Genomic DNA, 24,337 nt, shown 5'->3' with positions numbered 1-24,337 from the left:
TACATATTCTTGGGGGAAGGGAGGATAGAGTCAGACTTCCTGCCGCTCTTAGCAACCTGTTCAATGAATAAATAAATACCTAGTCCTTTATTTATTTTAAGTAGCACTCTTCTGGGTCACCCCGCCTTGCTACGCTACTGGCAGGATGTGCAAGCTAGAGCTGCCCCTTCCTCTTCTCCAGACCCACCAAGAACTACAGAGCCCACCACCAGCCCTTTTATTTTTGTCATGCTCTGGTGCTTGTTTGCTAACCCTGCGCCCAGAGCTGGGCTCTTCAGCAAGGAGTGACCAATCTGTTTCCCTCAAAGCTTCCAGCATGCTGCTGCCTGGAGAAACAGAAAGGGGGGGTGGGTGTGCGCTGGGTTGTTGGCAGAGGTTCAGGCGTCTCTAGTGGACACCTAAAGTGGGACTTGAGTGTGTGTGTGTGTGTGTGTGTGTGTGCATGCATGTGTGCAAGCAAGCAACTCGCATAGTCTCTAATATTCACACAAGATGGCGATGGAGTGGAGGGAGACTCAGCTCCCCTCTTAAATGTTCTTCTTCTGGACATTCAAAGAGTCCTGCTTTCCCCCCCCCCCCCGGAGATTTTAAGGGTTTACATGGCGCTGGAGGACTTGCTTTGTCTCTGTTTTTTCTCTTTGACCGTCTGTGTCCTGGCTGTGGAAGGTAATCAGTGCTGCTGGGCTTCTCTTTTGTGTGTTGTGTGCAAGGGGGGGGGATCGGGGGGTGGGTGATTGTGGGGGGGGGAGGACTCTGTATTTGGGGGAGAGTCCCTTGCCCTCCTCCTCTGAGCAAGCAACCCAGGGGGCTAGTGCAGAGCTGGGGAAGGCTCCGCTCCCTGCCTTCCCCGCCGGGCACTAGGAGCGTGCGCCTCACCCCGGCCAATAAAACAACGGAGCTGGGGGGGGGTTTGCACCTCCCGGGGGCTGCGGCTGGGGCACGGACCCGCGCGCGGCCGCCGGAGCCCTGCCAGGCGCAGGAGCCGGCGTGGGAGCCGCAGCGATGATTTATGGGTCAGCGGCGGGGCCCGCCAGGGAGCGCAGCGGAGGGGGGGGGGCTCGCTGGCGCCCCCCCCCCCAACCGCACACCCCGTGTTGCAAAAAAGTTCGCGGGGCCGAGCTGGGATTTGAAGGGGGCGCCCGGCCAGGCAGCTCCCGAGTTAATTTCAGTGCGGGGGGCATTTACTAGCGCTCCCCCCCCCCGCGTTTACAGCTGCGCGGGGGGGGCGAGCTCGGAGCGGCGCCCGCAGCCCGCTCGGGGCCATGTGCTACCCGAGGGGGGAGCCGGGGCGGGGGGTCCCGGGGGTGGCCCATTCCCCCCGCGGGGAGACCAGGACGCAGGTTGGGGGGCGGAGGGGGAGGCTGCTGCCCCCCCCCCCGGCCCGGTTTCTCTCCTGGAGCTGAGGGGGGGGGTGTTGCTGCAGCCACGTGCTTTGCCGCCTGCCCCAGCCATTGCGAGGGGAAGAGCAGCAGCTGCGCCCGGGGGTGGGAGCTGCCCTGTTGGCCGGCGCTGGGGGGGGATGTGGGGGATCCCTCTGTCTATGGGCCTGGGCAGTGGGGGGAAGCCACGTGCCCCAAAGGCAGGGAGAGCAGTCACCCCCACCCCCACCCTGTGCCCATCCCCGTGGTCTCCCACCCTTCGGGCCTGAGCCAGGCTTGAGCGGGGCTCCCAGGCTAGCTGGGTTTCAGGGTCCAGTGCTACCGCTGGGCTCCTATCACAAGGGGAGCCCTGGCCTCTCCTCTCCAGATTTGGGTGGGCTAATTCAGAGGGGCCATTTCCCTGTGCCTGGCTCCGCACTGAGGGGAGGGGAGGGGCAGGCGGCAGGAGAGAGGGAGGGGTGAGGCCAGGTGAGGCAGAGGGTGAGGGAGGGTTGATGGGGAGCAGCCGTTCAGGCTGCTCTGAGATTAGGCTGTTCCTTGCCTCCATAGCATGAGATCTCTTTCCGTCTGCGGAGGAGAACTTGCCGGTTGGATCTTAGGGCGTTGAGACCTCAAATTCGCATTTCTGATGCAGCCACCGGCAGACGCCGAAAGTCTGGGCCTGAAATGCCAGCTCCTGGCTAGCGGGGACACAGTGGGCGCTCCCGCTGGGCTCTGCGAGGCGGTTGCGTTGTGCATGCTCGTTGTGATGCTCGGCAAAACATCCAGGTGTAATTTTCAAGCAGGGGAAGCTCTGCATAAAGCTTTCTGTAGCCAATGGAAACAGCTTCCCTTCTTCAAATGGGAACCTCTTGGTGAGCATGAAATCTTGCTCCAAATATTTTCCAGTCAGGCCCAGGTGCCTCTTTATACCTTAAAAAAAAAAAAAAAAAAAAAGCGCCATGACTGTACTTTTCACTTCACTAGCTTACTGCCTACCAATGCAGGTTTCTTAGTTCTACCATATTAGCAAATATTTAGTTGATCAATCAAGTAATCCAATAATAAACATACCAGTCACTCCCCTGTTTGTAGGGATTGGTTACATAAATGAGCGGTGTGCACGTGTTCACGTACACATCTCTCGGATCTAAATCCTTGACTCTGTGTTTAACCACAGAAGCTTTCACCAAGGTTCGTTCACGTTGTGGACCTTTGGATGCATTGCTTTTTCCAATGTGTACGCTTGCCCATTTAAGCATTTAACTGCATCTCTGAAAAAGTATTAGAAAGGCATGGTTTGCTACAACTGCACTGTTGCAATAGCATGTGTGTTAAATGTCCGCTAGACTTAGATTTTTTTGATTTAAGATAAACACACAAAACAAAGATTTAAACCAGGAGTGTCATGCCCGTTTCACTGCATGTATTTATTCAGTCCTCTGGTGAATTCAGGTTCAGCAGAGTAGAAGTTTCCATTTATTAAAGTTTCTAGCCCTTAAAGTTGCAAAGATAACCCTTTTTAATATGAGTGGATGGATGCAGGGATGTATTAACCCTGAGAGATGTGGAGTGCTCTTGTTGTCTATGGGAGTTGACGCTGAATCTTACTGATGCTATTTTAAGGGCCAGATTATCGCATAATATAGGTGCAGAATTGCATGCTCACAAAAATAGTGTTGCTGTGTGTTTAAATGAACAATGGTACAGGAAAGTTGCCCATTGTCATCCAAGGGGAGCATCTCTTTAGATGGTCGGGAGCATGTGGCCTTAACTTTTAGCCCCAGACAGTGCTCATGGTACAAGATTGTAGTTTTTTGTTTCAAAATTAACTTGTTAGATTTTTGGGGCAGGAGCCATGGTTCCTTGTGTGTTTGTATGGCAGGAAAGGCGCAGATGGCAGGAGAAGTGTAGGGGAGAGGCAGAGGATGAGGGAGGTGATGGAGAGCAGTGTTCAGGCTGCCAGAAGCTGGGAATGGGTGACGGGGATGGATCACTTGATGATTACCCTGTTCCATTTATTCTCGCTGAAGCACCTGGGATTGGCCACTGTCGGAAGACAAGATGGACCTTTGGTCTGACCCAGTAGGGCCGTTCTTACGTTAAACAAACAGCACAATGGGTGGAGCCTTTGGGTACCACTGCAATACTTATTATAATCAATAATAAAGATTTTAAAGGGTTGAAACTTTAGTTTTCAAACAAGCTTCAAGAAGGAATCTGGAATTCCCTCTGTAGGATTTGTAATGGTGGCTTGCCCAGTTTTTGAAATCAGTGTAAAAAGAATAGTCACATTTTTTTTTTAATTATTGGCTATTTGTTGTTGTGCCTGGAAAAAAAATTACCTCTGCTGTACTATTATTACTTGCTGGCTCACCCCAGTGCAGGAATATATAGCACAATGTGGAGAAAGGTTCAGAAGTGAAGTTGGTGGTTTCGGTGGTGGGGGGGGGGGAGGGAGGTGTGTGTGGTCAACAGGTGGGTTTTACTGTGATAACAAAAGTCTTGAATTGCTTTAATCTCAAATTCATTCTGTGAAAGGTTGAAATGCTTTTTAAAAGTTGTGAACTGGACCCCGTGGCCACTTGTTTCAATCCAAAATTCAAGCCTCAGGGGGTATGAGATACTTATGAAGAAACTGAAGTGGGAAAATCCTCCCTCATGGACTTTAATGAAGCTATACTGAGGATTGGGCCCAGTATTTTGCAAAACCTTCTGCTGTCTAATTTGATACAGTTTTCCTGAAGAGCCAGGAAGGATTTTTTTAAAAGATTCTTGCTTGGCCCTGCCAAAGTATTGGTTGCTTCACATGGGGCTCTCTAGAGGGATACAGCTTGCATTTGGGCAGCGGGAGGGAGAGAGCTAGCTTTCCAATTGAATGATCAGATGAAATCCATCTAGATTTATGTAATTGGTGTCTGTTGTAAAATCTCCTTTTTGTTTTCTGAACTGGTTTTCTTCCTCTATTACCTAACTTTCGCTCTGTTTTGTTCTTGTCGCATTCTTGCTGGCTCCACAGCCCTGCGGCGTGCTGAATACGCTTAGTGCCTTTGCCTAGAACAGTCAGTCTTGCTATTGTTCCAGAGGTCACATGTCTTGTCTTTTGCCATGGTAGTCTGTTCATTGCAGACCGTCAACTGCATGCAGATTCATCTGCCCTGATGTAGCATCACCTGATTGCTGACTTTTTTTGGGGGTGGGCGAATGTTGGTTTGCACGGTGGGGTGAGGGGAGCTGTACTTCTTGGAGCCTCAGTTTTCCATTGTGTGCTACATCCCTGTAGCATCTGCAGTGCCCTTGTGAAAGGCCATGTACTGATGCACATCGTAATCTGATTTCAAACATGGCTCATTTCCAGGTGCAGGTCTTTCCCAGTCTTGAGTTTGCTGCAGTTGTGCTGTGGCTGTCATGACAGACCGTCTTTCTGACAGATCAGTAGGTAACCTCCAAGGGCAGATCTCTAAAGTAAAAATCTTTCTGGCATAGTTTCTCTTTCTTTTCTGTTGCACCAGGTGAGTGGGGAAATCGCATGTTTCGGGGTTTCTCCCTGCAGCTCCATACAGAGAGGCTTGCCTCACCATGTTTTTAATTTTTTTTATACCTTCCTATTCCACCACTATTAAGTTACTCTGAAGCAATAAGAAAAAAAGTTAAACTCTTAAACAAACAAAAAACCCTTTCCACATTTCTCCTATTTTTTGCAGTGAAATTTGATACCAGTTATTGGACATTTGGTCTAATGGGTAGGGCACTGAACTGGGACTCAGGAGTCCTGTATTCAGTTCCCAGCTCAGCTTCTGCTGAGACTGTGGGCAAGTCACTTAATTTACCCTTGTGTCCCAGTTGCCCATCTTAAAAAGAAATGGGGATAGTACCTCCTTTTTTTCCAGAGGGTCGTTTGGATAGAATCCATTAACGATTGTGTGGCACTTAAATGCTACAGTGATGAAGAACGCATTGGTACCCAGATGCCATGGAGATGGGCGCCCTAGAAAACCATGGAGACATAGACTACTGGCTTGCCCTGTGTGTGCATAAAAGTTTGATTGTGACCCCCTGGTACTGTGGCCACTATAGCATTCATGTACAATAGCAGAATCTTTGAGTGGTGTGCCCCGTAGGTGCCGGTCAGCCATAGGAAGACAGCTGCTCATAGCCGCAGGCAAAATGCAGCTGTATTTGCACCAGTGCAAGTACTTAGCATTCTGAGAAGACCCAGCCTGTACTCAGCACACTCTTGTAGCATTTAATGGCTGTGATACCATAATTAAGATGGAAATTAATATTTAATCTCATTGTAATTTGTTGTTGGAATGCATCCCAAACTTTTGCATGGGGTTGTGTGTGTGATGGAAGTATTATAGGGGATTTTTGCCTGGGTAATTGAAAGAGCTTCTTAGTCCTGCTGGGGAAGGGTAACCCAAACATTTACAAATCCAATATGATCATTTTAGTCATTTTTGTATCTGTAGAAAGCAAATGTTTGCTTTACAGTCAGCTGTAACACTAAAGGGAAAATGGTAAATCTTTGTTATAAGCTCTTGCCTAGCACATATTAGACCAAATTCAACTCTGATGCAACTCTGTCACCTTCAGGAGAGGAACTTGGCCCGGTGTCTATAATTTGGTTATTTTTTAATCTTGTTTTATGGTTTAAAACAACAACAACCCCAAAGCATTGTTTTATTGTGATACCAGCACTAGCATCAAGTGGCTTTCTCGCTATTGTGCTTTCCATTTCTTGTAGGGAGAGCACAGTCTGAACACAGGATTGGAAGCCAGGAATCCCTGAACTCTGATGTTAACGTTTTTGGGCCTGGGCAGGCCACTGAACTGCTTTACCTCAGTTTCCCCATTTTGTAAAGGGAGGATACTACTGATATTTACCTATCTCTCTGACAGGGATGTTGTAAGGTGCTGGGAATGTGTGGAGAACTCTGTCATCCTAAGTAACTTTATGGTGTTTATTCGATTCCCATGCTTCAGTAACCTCAAACACGTTGATTTCTGATTTATCAACCTAGAGCTGGTATATGTTTTTAAACAATGGTGATGCCCATTGTCATTTAGGCAGTACAGCTTTTCAACCTCTAAATTATTTATTTAAAAAAAAAAGTTCCATTTTCCTCTGATTTGCTTTCTTCCTCCCACCCTCTACCATGAAATGTTTGAGTAGAAAAGCAGCAAATAGTGGTTTGTGTAGCATGCTTGTTCCATGTGGGTCATTGTGGGAGGAGAGCCAGGAAAGTTGCAAGGAATATAATGTTAGTTTTGGATGGACAATGAGAATTTGGGCCTCATTCTGGTGGTGGAGGGTGTAGGTAACCTGCAGGATTGACCCTTTGTCTGGTCCTCTTGGTGTGGTAATTGATTCTTGGTATTCAGCCCCGCAGTGTGGTAATACTGACTTTGCCCTCATTCCTCTATAATATCCATAGTGATCATATCTCTGATCAGCTTTATGAGTCGGGCACCATCCGGAAGCTCTCTATGGATCCTAGGGATGCTAAATATCACTCTGTGCACAGCTTCCTGGTGTCAGGGAGGAGACCTCACCAGCATTTACACTGCTGGGTTGCTGAAACCAAACCCTGTCAAGTTCTGTTGGCTTCTAGAGAGAAACAAAAATTTAACATTCTGGGGAAGAGGTAATCAGTGTTTACATTAAGCAAGGTAAAAATCTGCTAGAGTGGCAGCTGCTGAGAAGTGAAATTCCCTGCAGGGCTTGACTTGCTGATTGAGTGTGGGTGGACAGCAAATCTGCATGACAAGGCTTGGTCCTGAGCAGAGGGAGGAATCTTCTACACACCACCATATCCCAGATGCTAGTTTTTCCATGTACCTCATGCTCTGTCATTTGCAGATCTGAGTCAAGGCCCTTTGCCTGCAGTTGGTGGATGGGTGACGTTCCTAATTTACAGACGCTCCTGTGAACTTTTTATTTCTGTGTCTATTATGCATGTGGGCTTCTCTCTGTTTCTGGGCTAAAGCCTGCCCTGCTCTAACATCCGGGGAATCCCGTTGATTCACTATGGATCTGCTTTCTGTTAAAAGTCCAGCACTGCTCAAAGAGTGCTAAGGATTGCAGGCTGAGTACCTCATTACCCGTGGTAGTGGGTGATTAACATGACCCAGTGCCCATCATGGGGAGGGAGTGATTTACCCCATTGACCAGTGTATGGCCTGATTTTAACATTAGGTGCATTAAAAAAAAAATCAAGATTTGCATTTTGGGACCACATTACCTGGCTCTGCCTCTTAAATGTAACCTATATTGAAGCTCCTGGTCTGTCTTGAGCTTTTTTTTTTTTTTTAAATTCAGTGACACAGATTCATCGTCTGAGGGTTGTTAATATTTAAGAGATGTGTCCCTTCTGCGTCAGTGCTGGTGGTGCTGCACGTTTGCTAAATGCTGAGGCTCGGTAGTGAGGGGGGAGCAAAGTTTGTTCCAGCGCAGAACCTGGCAGGGGTTTGACTCATGGAATCTGTGGATGCAGCGGTCTGCAGGAGGCAGGGGACTTGTGCCCCACACTGCCTCCTGCCACTCCCCAAGTCCCTTCTGGCCTTAAACACTATGACCAGGGCAGCATGGCTCTGATGGAGCTGTGCTCCTGTGGGTTCCCTTGTGCAATGCTGGTGCTTGAGCTCCCTCACCCAAGAGCATGGGAGCATTGGAGTACAGTGAAATACACCTTTACGCTAGCTTCACCCTCTTTATTATCTGGCCCACCTGAAAAGAGCATTGGATGTGAGGATTGGCAGTGCTCCCCAGCTCCTACCCCCCTTCCCTATCCAGATCTGCTGGGCTTTTGTCCCTGTGGAGTTGGAATGATTTGGCCTCGTTTTAATTTTACAATCCAAGACATGAGCAGGTTAAAATGGATCACCACATGGGGAAAGATCTCGGGAAGTCTTCATGGGTTAAAAGCAGCAATCACGTTTCAAGAATTAGTTGTCGAATAGATGAGGAAGGAACAGGGCCTGAGAACAGGATACTTCTGCCACAAGGGGTCTCCTGACATTCACTGCCACCACTGGAAGGATGTGAAGGGGACAAACAGTCTTGTGTTTTACCTTCTGTACTTGGGGATTTTGCCTCCTTGCGAATCTTTAAGTAAATAATCAATAGACAATTAAGTTAATTGGTGTGACCAGATAGGTCATTACTTGATGCAGTGGATTTCTCATGCTATCTCCTCTGAATCTATTAAGTATTTTGGACCAAATTCTTCGATTGCCTACAAGGGCTTTGGTTATCCATCTGTCATGGGAGCATCAGTGGTGACCCATAGTTTAAAGCTGCCTTGAGATTTGCACTTAAATCGGGACTAAAATCCCTATGCATGACATCTTGCTGGCTGGATCAAATCTCCATATTGGGCATACTGAGTCACCAGAGGATTAATGAATTTTCCATGACATTTTTTAAAAGTAAAATATGTACTGCTTTTAGCAGAGGAAGGAGTTAAAAGTGCTCTTTTTGGAAATCTTTGCCCTTTTATTCTTCTCACATTTCTTTGGGTTTGTCAAACCAGCCCAGAGTTTCCAACTTGATACACTCCATATTCTGCTAACATCACAACCACTTCAAAAAATGAAACAAAGAGTTGTTCTCCTAATCCAAATCACTCAGTTGAGCTGTGTTAGTTCCATTAGCTACTTTGGTTTCCAGCCACTGCCGGCCACACGTGCTAGCTCTGCTCCTAACAAAGCGTTGGGAAAGTATGCCGGGCGTCGGAGGAGAGATGGAGCCTTAGGAGGGAATGGACATGTGGGGGAGCAGGCAGAATGAACCAGGTGTTGGAGGTTTGAGCGGTTCTACAGAGGCTTGGAGTGATGGAGGTTTAACTGGAAGGTTGGGGGTCGCTGCAGGAGTTGGGGCTTGCATATGGGTTGTCACATGATTTGTGCATGTTCACAGGTGCGTCATGGGGCCTGTTTTGCAGGAAGCCAAATGCCATTGTGCTGAGGCCCCATTTTGTTTGATTGTCCAGTATTATTCCCTTACAGTGTTTTGTAGAGCATTCTGCAATTGAGGTCGATTGTCCACTCCTGTTGAGACACAGGAAGTTGCCTTGTTACAGATGCCCATTGGCGATGCTACCAGTGCAAGGCATGGTGTCACTAGAGCAAATACATCGCATAGGCTTATTTACATACTTGCACGGGCAGCATGCATTACTGCTTAGTCAGCACTTTTCTGTGATATGTGCATTGAAGATCAATGGAACAAAAGAAATCCAGCATCTGATCAAATACTGACTGCAAATCTCTCATCCATGTTGACCAAAAAAATAGTTGCAATCTCCCTTCTCAAGAATGATTCTGTAAACATAATGTAGGCTATTAGGCAGCGATAGGAAAACACTTTATCAGCTCAACAAGGTCCTGCTTGAGAAGTTTATTCCTCAGGCCCTCAGGATGATGTAAACAAGGAAATACTTGAACAACAGAAAAAGATAAAAGAGAGCGATGGGCAGAGTCCTTTCAAGAGGTGCTAAAGAGACCGATGTCAAAAGAAACTATTGACTTTGATAAAGAAATCAATACAAATATTAAAACTTGAGAAGGCTGCTGGTGAAGACCAAGTGAGTGGGGAAATGCTGAAAGCTTGAGTTGATGAGACCTAGAATGAGGAAAAGCCTCCAGATCAATGGAAACCTGGAATTATAGTTACAATACCAAAGAAAGATGACATAAGTGACTGTGATAACAGGAATGAGGTGGTACATTCCAATCAGTGATAGTAGGCTGCAGCAGTAGCATCTGAAGTTGAATAAGGGAATCAGTTGTGGTGAATCTAAAGGAAGAGCAGGCTGGATTTCAACCCACAAGATCATGTGTTAGCCACATTTTCACACTAAGAATAATAATCGAATGGCAAAAATCACTTAAACTTCATAGAATGCTTTCAAAAAAGCGTTTCACAGCCCCCATTACAATTCATTCTGGACCATCTATGGTATGACAACAAAAGGCCTTATATCAAGGGGAAGTTTGCCCAGTTAAAATAAATGTAGGCTTGAGTGAATGTTTCAGACATAGACACTGGTGTCAAACAAGGATGCATTCTTTCACCTCTCCTGTTTGGCATCGCTGTTGACTTTGCTATGAGAATAAGGGTAGACAGGTACAAAACAGGCATTGCATGGCATGACAACAGAAGGTCTAGGTTTTGCTGTTGATGTTGCTCTTCTAAGTGACCGCTCAACCAGCATACAAGTGAAGACTGAAAGACTGTCCACATTGCAAAAAACATGGGATTAATAAGCACTTTTGAAAAAGCAAATCTAATTTACACTCCAACTCAGCATTACTCCGCAGAGGAATACAAGAAATGAGCCAATGTACGTACCTCAGCAGTAACGTGCAAACCAATGGAGATGTTCAGAAGGAAATAATGTCACACATTGCAAGGAGCTGCATTCATCAGCTTCAACAAGATTTGGTCATTGAAAAATCTGAAGCTTAAAGACTAAATTACAAATCTTCAGCTTCAGTGTTATTTCCATTTTAACGTTTGGATGAGAGAGCTGGAAATCCACCAAAGGGAAAGATAGATGTCTAAACGCCGCAGAAAAATACTAGCTCTTAAATGGAATGAGTGTATAACAAATGCTGAGATTTGTCAGAGAGTTCAACAATCCCTTATCTCTCAAGTTATCCAGAAAAGAAGACAGAAATATTTGGGACATGTGTTAAGACTGAAGCCAGACCATCTGCCATGGCAGGTGAGCCATTGGGCAACTGGAAGAACATGTAAAAGGGGCTGATTGAGTAGTGTTCGGAGGAATTCATTCAGAGTGGAAAAACTTATGGGACTTAACAACATAGGGGACCTACAAAGAGCAGCCCAGGATAGACAGGGATGGCGGAGCCTTTTTTGTGCCCTAAAAGATATTTACCAGCACGGGAAGGGTTCAGGTTCAGGTATTAGCCATGTAAATTACTGCCATTGACAATGATTGTGATGGAAAAATAAGCGTCTTGAAACTCTGGTTTGATTTTTTTCTTAGAGTTGCTAACTAGTTGTTTATTGATTGCAGCTTTTGTCAGAGAACACAAAATATTGATCTAAATTATTTAGCCCCTTTTTTCCTAGATCAGAGTAAATCCAACTTATTTCTTCTTCTCTGTGCTGTACTCTCTTATCTCGAAAGAATGCACAATGAACATTTTGCTGAGAAGAGAGACTTTTGATCCAGAATGTCAAATGTTGATCCATTAATGAATGGCCCACAGGAGCACACTTTATATCTCATGCCCTTTCAAATCTTACTCGTTGAAAACCAGAATAGGAATGTTGTCTCAGGTGTTGTCGTTGGGTTTTCTGTATATGCGCAAAATAAAGTTAGGTGAAGGTTGCTTCCAGCTGCCAGCACATTATAGCTTCTACATTAGTTAGCGTTTGTTGTTGCTGTCAGAATTTTTTGCATTAGCAGAGAGAGTTCAATGTAGCGTGAAAGACTTTCAATAACACTTCAGCAGCAGTGTGAGCTGTCAAATTATTTGTTTTGTTCTCTGTTCTTCTGTACCAGTCCAGGCACTTTGGTAAAGCTCCTTTCAGCCAGAAGGTGGAGACATTGCCATGATATAGTTCTGATTTCCCAGATGCAGTGACTGAGAGAGACTCTTGGCTGTGTGTGTATTCATTGAGCTCTTCATTCTAGTTCCCAAATTCGGCACCTTCCCCGTACTTAGGAAAGCCAAGAGGCTGCCTTCTAAGCTGTAACAGCACTGCACAACGGTATGTCTACATTGCACACAAAGATGCAATTGTAGCAAAGATAGACATCCCCACGCCAGCTGTAATCTAGCTAACATGGGTAACAATAGTAATGCAGGTGTGGCAGGCTTCAGCACGGGCTAGCAACCTGAGTGGGTTTATATCCAGTAATATTGTGAGCAGTTTTCTGCATGAGTGCTACCCGCAGTGGGAGCTAAAATATAGACAAAGTGTAGGTATCCTTACTAGTGTCCCAACGCTAAAGAAGCCTTTTACCCTGGTCTGTGCCATAGCATCTAAATGCACCAATGCAGAAAAACACCATAGGGATTGTTGGTAACACTTAGCACTGAGGAAGTCCAGATTATTGCAGATGTTTGGGAGCCAGAGTCCAGGTATCCACATAGCTGAAGAAAGCTGAACGTAGACGCTTTCTCAGTGTGGCTTCTAGACTCTCCGGCAGCTGCCTGGAACCTCACCACTCCTGCTGCCCTCTCCCTTCAGGGCAAGTCCCAGGGGATAAGCTTCCTGCTGCAGCTCTCCTCTCTCAGTCCCTCCCCATTACCCTGCAGTCCTTCCTTTATAGGAACCACCCAGCCTGGTTCTACCCAGCTGGGCCTAATTCTTAATCCGTGTGCCACAGAATGGGGCTCTCTTGCTCCCGTGAACCCTGTCACTCCCAGGGTGGTGTTTGGTTGTGGTTTAAAAAAAAGTACATTGCCCTACTAGGGAATATTCTCACCAGAAACTTGTTGGACTGGAAATTTCACCATATTACTTTTTTATGACATTTCCTAAGCTGAACTAATTGGGTATTTTGGAGGGGTGGGGGGCGGGGAGTGGTGGTTGTGGGTGTGTTTCTTGTAGATTTCATTTAAAAAATGTGACCTGGATTATCCGAGCTACCTGAGCGATACCTGTACAGGCTGCGTTGGAAAACGCACGTGATTATAGGCTGGTGACTGAATGAATAGTCCTCGGCTAGTGTGAGGTGAGCTCAATTAACGCTAATCCCGCTCAACAGCAGTAAAAGTTGGATAAAGTCAGTGAGACTTTGCAAGGCTTTGGTGGCCTTTACATGAGAGAGATGGCGTGGCTGGGAAATAGTCAATTTCCTTTTCTTTTTAATAGAAAAGCAGCTATTCAAAATGGCCAGAAGTCATCAAAACTAAATTAAATTTCTCCAGCTATCAAGATGCATGCTGGAGCCAGCAGCAGCTGCTAGTTCTGATTTATGGAAATATTAACTGTTTGGGTTTTAGTTACAAATGAGACCTGGGCCCTGCCCAGAGGAGCTTGCAGAGTAAGGTACTGATCTTGCCATCTGATCCACATGGGCAGACTGTTTACACTTGCATGGTGCCCCATTGACTTCATTTGGTTTATGCATAGGTGCAATAGTGTCTCCCTGCCCAGATGTAATTGCAAGATCAGGCCCTGGTTCTAGACATGATGCAGTGAGAGCAGCAAAGAGCGATTGGGGTTGGAGCAGAAAGAGAACCAGGGGTTACAAAATAAGGCTGTCCTATGTGCTGCTTTAGACTGAAATTGTGCAGCAGAACCCCAGAACGGTTAACAATGCTGGCGTTTCAAACATCTTGATTGGGCTTCATTGTGACCAACCCATGGCAAGAAATGGGCCAATTCCCATTTGTTTTGTGCTTTGAAGGTTTTCTTTACAACCGGAAAGGCTGGAGATGTAATTTTTTTTTTTTTTTGTATGGGTGTTAATGAAAGCTGAGATTCCAAAGCACAATTATGTGCCAAATTTTAAAAATAAACCAGACCAACAATGATGTGGCAGTTTACACAGCCACATAATCACAGCTTTGAAACACTCAGATCCCCGATAAAAACATTACACTGATATCTAGGTATGGGCATATCTTGATGACATTGCAGTTCAATGTCTTGTTCTTCTTATTGTCCCCTCTCTTTCACACCTTCATTTCCCCCTCATGTTTTACAGTGGAGCGGTGAGGCTGTTCAGCTGAACCGTAATGATAGTTGCCCTAAATTACATGAAGGGAGGAGGGAGTGGTAGATAAGGCCAGGCTTTGCCCTCACAGTCCTGCAAGGCAGGTAAGTATTGTTAGCTCCATTCTGCAGCCAGGGCAGCGGAGGTGTAGCTAGGTTTTGTGACTTGCCCACGGCCACACAGTGCTCACGCGCTCCATCCTCCGAGACCATGCTGGGTCTCTAATGCAATGCTAATTAGGCCATGGTAGGCTGCCACTGTGGTCCTCACTCAGGTCTAGTCTGGGCACTCATGTTGCAGTGGTGGTGCAGATAATCTGTGAGGTCCTTGTCTCTTCTCCTGGGCTGTGCGCTGTGAGATGTGGAGAGACAAGTCTTGCTACCATCATTGGCAATGAAATATTTAAATACGTTTTCTTATGGGTTTTCTCTGCTGCCACATTGAGCTGCATGCTAGCTCATTATTTCTCATTAAGTCCTAGTGTGCACAATTACCTGGGAAATGCAGAATAGTTAATGGAAACGTGATGTGCCCTGACTTCTCGGGTGCTAGGCTTGCTTTTTTGTACATGCAGAATGTGACGTTTGACTCTCACACTCCTGGAGTATTTATGGATGCACAAGGAGCAGCAGTCCTTGGCCTTGGCGACCTGCTCCTGCCTACTCATAGATGTTCTGATTGCTAGCGGTGTTGTTTTCTGAGTAACTCCTGGAAAGAACGAGTAGTAGATGCAGATGCTACCTGTCCAATTTTCTCAAGTTCCTAATGGGACCAAAACAGGAGCTTTTCTGGGTAGCAGTTGCTTTGTCTGACTTGTCCCATGGTATTCTACACCGTACCCTGGAGAGAATCTGTAGTTACTTCAGAGCCGCACATCGGCACAAGAGGTAAGTGAGAGCAAATGAAGGGAACTACAGTTTAACATTTTTTAAAAATGAACTTTAGGTAGTTTATATATAACTGAGCCGATTTTAGTCACTGCAGAAGCTTTCAGCTCTGTCTGAGAAATGATTCTATCTTGTGCCCAGGAATTAAAGTACAATCAAACCCCTCTATGAGTTCTTTGAACTTTTCACTTCCACAGCACTTTGCCTCTGAGGAACTAGGATTCATTATCACCGTTTTACAGAGGAGGAAGTTGAGGCCTGGCTAGAGGAAGTGACCTGCCCCGTCATTGACTAATATGTCAGATCATCATAGTTTCTCATACCGTAGCTCCTCCCTCACGTGCAACTGCACTTGTGCACTGTGTCCACAACCCCCGCAAAGGCCGAAGAAGTGAGATTGCTGTTTGACAGATAACTTTAAGAGATGAGATTTTGGCCTGTCACAGCAGAATGGGCTACCCCTGCATAACTCTTAGCTGCTTTTTTTCTTTCTTTTCCCCACATGAACTGCAAAACCCTCATTAGCAACAGCAGTGGCAGCACTTTGAAGAGTTTGACTCTGATTATGCGATTTGTGCTGTGTTTGGAAGTGGAATTCCATTGTGCTTTTTGTTATGTTCATGGATTTTTTTCCCTCCCTGTGCCTTCTGGGGAGCATGTGATATGACTCCCTGGTTTTTGCACTCCAAGCATGGCTTGTGCTAAACAATTACAAACTAGCCTGTTCTAAACAATTCTGCAAACTCCCAGAAGGCAGAAGAAGCAGAGAAAGAAGTTTATAGTTTGAGGGGGCTACGGGCAGTGCAGGGCAGCATTGGGGTACACAGACCCTGTTCTGTTTAGCCACAGACAGTCTTTGGAGAAAGATGATTGGGAGGGGTGCGGCTGTGTGCTTGGCGAATGCCGAGGAAAGAGATGGAAGGGATGCCGATACATGAATGGAGAAGGCGGTAAGGAAGGAAAAAGAGGGTGAGTGCTACTGTTGCTGGATGAAGCACGTTTTTCTAATCGACTGGAATTTGGAATAGAATGGAACTGAGAGTATAAAGGATGGTGTTCTCTGCAAAAAGAATGAGATTTTAACTCTCTTCCTGGCAGTCTCAGCAGAGGGGCAAAGGAGTGTCTGAACTACGGAGATGGAATTATATGATATCCCCTCAGCTTTAGCTGGGCCCTTGTGGGCCAGGGTGAAGCACAGTGATGGGCAGCTGCAGAGGCTTGCGTTGCCATGGCCCATGGTCCTTGTCTTCTTCTAGGAAATCTGGCACCTTTCACGAGTTCTAAATCCACCTGGATTGTTACTCATTTCTTTGATTTTCTTTTCCAGTGGAGGCTTTTGCAGAAACACACCCACTCTGACATCCCAGTTCCTGGGAGAAGTAGCTGAATTTCCATTGGTTGAAATATTGCTGGCACCTATGTATTTGCACAGCTAATACTGTGCATGCGGGCTTCCATGTAGCCAAAAAGCTATTAACACTTAATGTCTTGTTCATAAGCTTCTGTTGTGTTGGTCTTCTTGAACCTGTTCATTTGATTGTGTGATTGTTATTTCAGAGACATCAAGTTTCTAATCAGATAGTTAAATAATTCAGCTCTAAGAAGAATGCAGAATTTTGAAATAATAACAATAATTAGCAACACATGTAGATTATGTCTTTCATCCATAGATCTCAACGCATGATGCACAGGTGGGTAAGTATCATTATCCCTGTTTTGGAGATGAAGAGTCTTAGACACAGAGAGGTTGAGTGATTTATCTAATGCCAGACAATGAGGGTGGTGACAAAGCTTGGCATGGAAACCTAGTCTCCTTCCTGGTGTCTTGTCCTCTGCACTCTGCCACACTGCTTCTTGGCAAAGAAAGAAGAGACACACCATGTAGCCAACATACCTGTGCTGACACCCCTCCACCTCCCTGTGTAGACAGAGTTCTTCTGTTGGCATAGCTAAGCTAATTTCGGCTGGGGAGGTGGTTTAATGGCGCTGGCAGAACTCCTTCTTCTGTCAGCTTATGCTGCATCTCCACTAGGGGTTTCTGCCATCATCGCTATACCAGTATAGCTGCACTGGCCGAGTATTTGTAGGGTAGACAAGCCTTAAATGTTGTAACTGGTTGCAATACTAAGCAGTGGTTTTAGAGTTAGGTCCGCCATGACCATTTAGATGTGACTGGCCTGGTGAGCATTGTCCAGCCCTCCCATCCATTCTGTTCCAGGCAGACAAGAGAGCGTAACCCCTTCTGAAATTGTCTACCATTTTGTTCCCTTTGGCTTACTCAGCCAAATAGGGCCTCTTTTGGCGGTGGAGGGGGGGGGAGAGTGAATTGTTTTAGTAGTTTGATGTAAGTGCAAAATGCCAGTGTTCAAATCAGAGAGACATTCATCTTCTTGTTCACTGCTGGCAGTTCTTATACAACTTCATAAGGCTTCAGTGATTCTAGATTAAACATAAAGCAACTATTTGTACACTCTATAGAAAATCCTGCAAACTCGATCTGTGTTCTTTGTCAGCTATTTTTCAGCTACATGCATATGTAGCATAAGCTGTTGTTGCAAACTCATGAATGCTGCCCAGTGACTGTAGTTTTTTCAACTGCCTTTGGAAGATCAGTCCTTCACATTTTGATATCCTTGTTGTTACAGTCACGTGTACAGGAAGCTGCTGAACCTCTCTGGATTAATTTAGTCCACAAAATGTTTGTAACAATGCACTTATGAAAATCTGCTACCTATATTGAAGCCACCTGAGGCTGTGAATGTAATGGATCTCAGCCAGGTGTGGTCTGGCTTGGTAAGAACTTCGAAGGAAAATGAAAACTACTGTCTTGTTCTCACACCTTCCATTTTCTACAGTTTCTGAAGTTAAGGCAGTTTGTTTTGGAAGGTGTAACGGTGTCTTTGAGTCAGATCTTTACAGTCTCCTTTGGTTAAATTGTCCGAGCATTAGCCTGGAAGCAGCTGCTGACTTTCATAGCTGGGGGGAAAAAATGTGATTCTCCCTACCTGCTAGTGATATCGTGTATGAAGTCTGGTATCTATGGCTCCACTCACTGAGCTGGCTTCAGTCATTTTTGTCTTAGTCTTTCCCCCACAAAAAGGTAACTGGGAGACTAAGGTTGCAATAGCTACATGCAACATTTGTGCTTTTTCCTTCTGTATTTACACATTGGGGAGCAAGGATATTCAATTAAAATATTTATTCTTCCATAACCCACCAAAGGGATTTCCCTTCAGCTTTCACTCTCCTGAGAATAGACATAGAGAGTTTGAGCAAAATGATAAGTGAGTAAGACCCAGGGCTATCTTAAAGATCTGCTGCAAAAAGGCCTTAATATAGATAAAAATGATCTTATCTGCCATTTTGGGGTCTTTCTTGTTGAAAGGATCCATTGAAGAGAAATGGACTGGAATATGGGATTTTATGATTGGCTTATAAAGGAATGGCATACGTCTGCATGCCACTTCCCATCAGTCTTTGTCAGCTCTTTCCTTATCTACTAGTATTTCCCTGTGAAGCCTCAAATCCTGTTTGAGTTTCATTTGAATTAATGAATCAGGGATACGCTTCATGGTTCGATGGGTTTAGCCTACCTTAAATTAGGATCTGGATCCAGTTTTCTATTCTGATATGATTTATACCTCAGGCCATAGCTAGTGGGACGGTAATGGTTGCAATCACTTTTCCTTCCAGCCCTGTGTTATTAGCTATAATATTTTAATACACTTAGATGGGAAATTTGATAGTGTGCCTGGAGTATATGCCTGCATTATACATGGTTATTATGGCATCTGACGCAATGAACGTGCTAATTGCTTTGGGTCTTATCTCTGAAGAAGTAGGAGTACTGAGCAGGGCTAGACTGGAAGTGATTCAGGAGGAACAAATGAGAGATCTTGGAAATATGGAAACTTCAAAAGTCTATTGTATGGAGATGTGCCAGGCACTATCGGGATCTATATAAATGTTATCGCAAAAAGAAAAGGAGTACTTGTGGCACCTTAGAGACTAAAAAATTTATTAGAGCATAAGCTTTCGTGAGCTACAGCTCACTGTAGCTCACGAAAGCTTATGCTCTAATAAATTTTTTAGTCTCTAAGGTGCCACAAGTACTCCTTTTCTTTTTGCGAATACAGACTAACACAGCTGCTACTATGAAACATATAAATGTTATGTGTATCTTTGTGAACTAGGGATTGTATTCGGGCTCCATGGAGGAGGGTCACAGAGCTTTCTCCAGGAACTAAAATCAGTGGGGGGTAATTACTGCAGGTAAACCACGCCAGATAAGTTCCACCCACTGGGGAGAATTGCATAGACTTGTTCAGACCCCTTTCAAGAGACCCAAGAGACAAAGAACAGGCTCTTGGTATAAATGGGAGCCTGAACTGACTCACCAGCCTTCATTTGATACTTGTGCTGCCATGAGGCTGGAACCAAGAAGGCCAAATCCTGCGGGAAGGGTTGGAACGACTGGGACCTGCTGGTCTCCATGTGGAAGATGAGTGACACTGGTAAGCTAGAGTGTGGCTAGATTGCTTATTTTTTGGTGATCTGTTTTCTCTGTGATGCTTTTGTCCTACCTAAATGTACTGTGCTTTGTGAAAGCTGTCTGCTCCCGGGTAGCTCTGGCGTTGTCTCTGAGAGAGAGTGCGAACGGCAGGTACTGGACTAAGATCAGATGTGCTGGGGAAATCACAGTGAGGTGAGAGGGGCTGCCCGCCTAAATCTCTGGTTTGGAGGGAGAGGGACCCAGAGAGAGGTGATGGCTGGAGGCCTGAGATCTAACAGGAGTGCCCTTGAGTGCAGTGAACCCCGGCACTGTGACAAGGCTATGCTCCTTTACAGCAGTGCTCATGCTCTCCTGCTCTTTGTCTCTCTGCAGGTTGATGCCAGTTTCCCCCCCAACACCCCGCTGCCTCTAAGCAGAATGTTTTGAATCAGCATATATCCAACTAGTGTGCTGGGTCGCCCATAGCCTGTGGGTGGCTGGTGTTGAAAGTGCGCCTTGAGCCTCGCTAGTACTTGCCTGTCCGGGGCCCAGAGCTGACTAGTGCTGTGACTTGCCCTATGGAGATGCACCGATTCAGTGCAGACTCAGCGGGCTCCCAGCTGGAATGTAAAGTGGCCTTTCAGTAGAGAGCTCTTTGGTAGTCATGTAGCCATGTGCCCTCCCATAGGGATGAACTCCAGCATGGGTGCAAACTTCAGCTTTCTGATCCTGCCAAGTTGAATCAGGCCCAGGGTGTCTTGCTCCAATCTGGGAGAGCCAACACTCTTTGTAACACATGTGCAAACCGGTTTGGTTCGTAGAATTTTACAAATGAAGGGCTGGAAGAGAACCCAAGAGGTGATCCAGTCCAGCCCTCTGCGCTGAGACAGGACCAAGCAAACCTAGATCATCCCTAATAGATGTTTGTCTAACCTGTTCTTAGAAACTTTCAGTGATGGGGTTTCCACAGCCCCCCTTGGAATCCTGTTTCAGAACTTGGCTTCCGTTATAATTAGAAAGTTCCCCCCCCCAATATCTAACTTAAATCTCCCTTGCTGCAAACTAAGCACCAAGTTCTCTTTATAATAGACCTTATCATAGTTGAAGACTGCTGTCAGATCCTGTCCCATGCCCTCAGTCTCCTCTTCATTAGACTAAGTGTGACCCGTTCTTTCTCCCTTTCCTCATAGGTCATGTTTTCTAAGCCTGTTATCATTTTTGTTGCTCTCCTCTGGACTCTCTCCAACTTGTCCATGTCTTTCTTAAAGTATGTGGTGCCCAAAACTGGACATGCTACTCAGGGGAGGCCTCACCAGTCATATCGAACCAGAGAACTCTTCTTGTGTGTTATATGGATGGAATTTAGAGAACAGTGTCAAAACTGATTAAGGGGCTTGAGGGACTGACATAGGAGGGAAGATTAAAAAAGGTAAATATGTATAAGCTTGGCTCAAAGATGATTAAGAGGGCGGTAAGACGTGAGATAATGGTATTCTTGTGTTTGAAAGGTGTAATGGGATGATGCTAAGAAAGGGAAATGTAGGTTGAATGTCTGGACAATGAAATATAATAGACTGTAGACTAGCGTCCCAAGGGAGTTAGTGGAAATTCCATCGTTTTGAACTCTGAAAGCTAGAATGTTGTTTCTTCTCCAGATCCCTAATGAGTCAAAAGTTCATTGCCAACAAAGGCTGAAGAATCAGCCTAGGGATGACATCTTGAAATATTAGGTGGGACCTGTATAATGACTTCCATCTCAAGACTGCAAAGCTCTTTGCAGCCGTGCCTCCCTGAGCACCTCTGTGAAGTAAGGCGATATGATCTTGCAAATGGGGAAATGGAAGTGAGTGATTTATCCAAGGTCCTGCAGAGCAGAGCCAGTAATAAACCCAAAACCCCTGAGCCCTAGGTGTGCGTTTTAGCAACAAGGCCATCCTTCCTGTCCTTGGAATGTGATGAGAGGGATTTGCCCATCTGTCCCCTAGAACAAAGCATTTTGTGCTCAGATACAGGAAATCTCTCAATATTTCAATATAAAAGATGTGGTCAGTATATTATTAACAGCAGGTATTCCAGCCCATTCACCTGGGCCAAGAGGCTTCTCATCTTTCTACAGAGCAACGTCTCTAATTGAGCCATCCAGCTTAAAAAAATGGAATATTTAAATTATCTGAAATAAAACGACAAGTGGTGGGCACGAAGGAATATTGCAAATTGGATAATCAAAAAAGGGCAGATGGATGGGGAGGATCCATGCTGTTTTCATGCATTGTACAAAAGGACTTATTAAAAAACACTACAATCGGGCATCGCTTCAGTATTGACTCAGAGGGAAACATGCCTTCCTTTAAATCACCAATGCCATTTCCGACAGTTACCTTGGTTTTCCTTGGGTCAGTAGCCAAATACTGTGCAGGCCTGACCTTGTTTATCTGAATTAATAGGATCAAAGACACAAGAGGCTATAGGGAAAACTTTGTCTCTTAGGTATCTTTACATAGGAAACAGCACTCCCTGCAGCGAATCTCAGAGCCTGGGTCGGGCTCGAGGAACTTGCGCTGCAGGGCTAAAAGTAGCAGTGTAGACATTTTGGGCTCGGCTGGAGCCCAGGCTCCAAGACCCTACCCCAGCCCTGGATTTCAGAGCTGATTGGCTACACTACTATTTTTACCCTTGCAGTGAGTTGCCGAGGCGGTTGACCCAGACTCTGAGTCTTGCTGCCTTCGGGTTTTTTTGCTATATAGATGGACCCTTATATGCCAGGTAGCCTATTGCCTAAGGCCAATCCTGGCATGCTGTCCAAGTTATGTTGGCTTATACAGTCTCAAAGTCACCTTTCCAGGGCACCCAATTACCAGTTCAGTGCACAGCCTCCATTCCATAGAGGTATGTAAATCTTGGGAGTGTGGCAGGTTGAGTTGGCACAAACGCTCAGCAAACAAAGGGGACCCCGGGTTTGAACGAATCTTTGTATTACTGATGTGCTGCTTTGCCATTCCATCCGGCTGGCCTCTAAAAAAACGATCATCTATTCATAACAACACATCTCTGTGGGTTGTATATCCAGAATACTGATGGTGTAGTCAAATATATGTTTGAAGAAAATAATTCTTGCACATTCGCAGTAACTCAAATCTCATTCCCTTTCAGTGGGCTCTCAATTAGCAGCTGGGAGAATGTAATTTTAGAAAACAAAACTGTTTAGGAATGATCAGTTTAGACACAGTCAGAAGAAGCAGCAGAAAACAAATTCCCTCCCTTCCCCTTACCATCTCCTTTTACTTTAACATGGCCAAAGTGATTTATAATCAGTCCGTAAAAACGTGTTTCCTGCAAGCTGGTATATATACTATTGAGAATATTCTCTTCTAGAGAACAGCGGTTTATGCATGTAATCCTGGTTTATCCAGATGACAGCACACCTATGTTTTTGACCTGGAGCTAGAGTTTATAATGGTTATAAACCTTTTAACACTGGGTTTCCTAATGTAAACAACGAGAAACCGTTAAATTATAGCAGTGCAAACACACCACTGTAATACCGTCATTATCAAATACCAACTGCCTTATTATTCCACACCTAACTGGAATGATTCAGGCTAGCGAGAGATAACATACGGTTCCTGAGAAGGCTTTAGAACTGGCTTAGATTAGAGGCTAATTTTAGTTTCTCAGGCAATTTCTTCCTTTCCTCAGGAGAGAGATAAGGAATGAGCGTGTGCTGTGTTATCATGTCTTCCTGTCAGAACAACATGGGGAGGGGCCCTTTAGGAGGAGCAGACTAGAGTGTCTGTGTATGATCTGGAATATGCCAGCGGTTAACTAGCGGCCTCCTGCCCTCCTAAGCAAATTAGTGGAGGGCCCAAGTTGCACTGTTCAGAGTTGAATCTCAACTGCCCCAGAGTTCAGTGGAGTGAGAGTGTTTCTGGAGCCAGAGGTTTGGTTCGTTCATTACAGAGAGATGGGCAGTACAGGCCAGTACTGAAATGTCCCCTGCATTTGTGAGGGCTTTCGGTTGGGTCCATTTCTCTTTTGTGTATTCCATACACACATTGCATTGGTTTGCATGCATGATGAGGGAAGTTGAGTGAAGTAAAAAATCCCCATCAAAACACCTTCATCCAAATCTGTGCTCCAGTGCAGGGGATCTAGGCCTTCCAGGCCTGCATGTCCAGTTCCTGTTGTGTTTCTTTGAACCAGCTCCCTTTCTGACCAATTGAAGGGGTGGCGTTGATAGGTTCTGGAGTCGTCAGAACCTGGGCCTCTTTACGGAGTGCGAAGGGGCTCTGACTGGGTGCAGGGACGTTGAGGGTGTAGACTGTAGGGGAAGAAGAAAAATAAAATGAACCCATTTTTCAATTTTCCATATGTTTCATATAGTGCTGAAGGCATGGTCCTGGAGACACAGCCCAGGATTGGATGTCAAGGTTCTGCTCCCTGGGCAAGTCACTTCCCCTCTCTGGGCCTCCTGCCCTGAGTTTGTCTTGTCTATTTAGACTGTATTCTTCAGTGCAGGGACTGTCTCTTGCTATTTGTATGTACAGCCCTTAGCACAATGGGGCCACCATCTCAATCGGCCTTTGTACAGTAATACATGTTTGTACGATAATACACATATATAATACTCATATGGAATTTGCCAGATGTTTTTTTCAGTTCCAAAAGGACCTGGACTAGAACTTGGGACATCTAGCTACTCCTGGCTCCGTTGAGACTTCCTGTGTGATGTTGGGCAAGTCAGTTGCTTTGTGCCACAGTTTCCACATCAGATGAGGATACTGATGCTTTCGTACCCTACAGGGAAGATACTAACAAATTTATTAGAGCATAAGCTTTTGCTCTAATAAATTTGTTAGTCTCTAAGGTGCCACAAGTACTCCTTTTCTTTTTGCGAAT

General features: G+C 45.5%; 1 protein-coding gene across 2 annotated transcripts in view; it reads left to right on the top strand.

Moving 5' to 3' along the window:
• Nucleotides 1-379: 379 nt before the first annotated feature.
• The window catches only part of IGDCC4 (immunoglobulin superfamily DCC subclass member 4), a 191,439-nt gene continuing 167,481 nt past the window's right edge, over nucleotides 380-24,337 (top strand). Inside the window, exon 1 of one of the 2 annotated variants that reach the window (XM_038420543.2) lies at nucleotides 380-666. In XM_038420543.2, coding sequence (XP_038276471.1) covers nucleotides 600-666 — 67 coding nt within the window. In that variant the 5' untranslated portion in view covers nucleotides 380-599. The remainder of the gene's footprint in view (nucleotides 667-24,337) is intronic. The other variant, XM_043493295.1, reaches the window with a different exon arrangement.

This window comes from Dermochelys coriacea, chromosome 10 (genome assembly GCF_009764565.3).
Source record: "Dermochelys coriacea isolate rDerCor1 chromosome 10, rDerCor1.pri.v4, whole genome shotgun sequence".
NCBI classification, from domain to species: Eukaryota; Metazoa; Chordata; order Testudines; family Dermochelyidae; genus Dermochelys; species Dermochelys coriacea.
The sequence above is the reverse complement of the archived record's forward strand: the minus strand, read 5'-3'. Positions and strand labels throughout refer to the sequence as shown.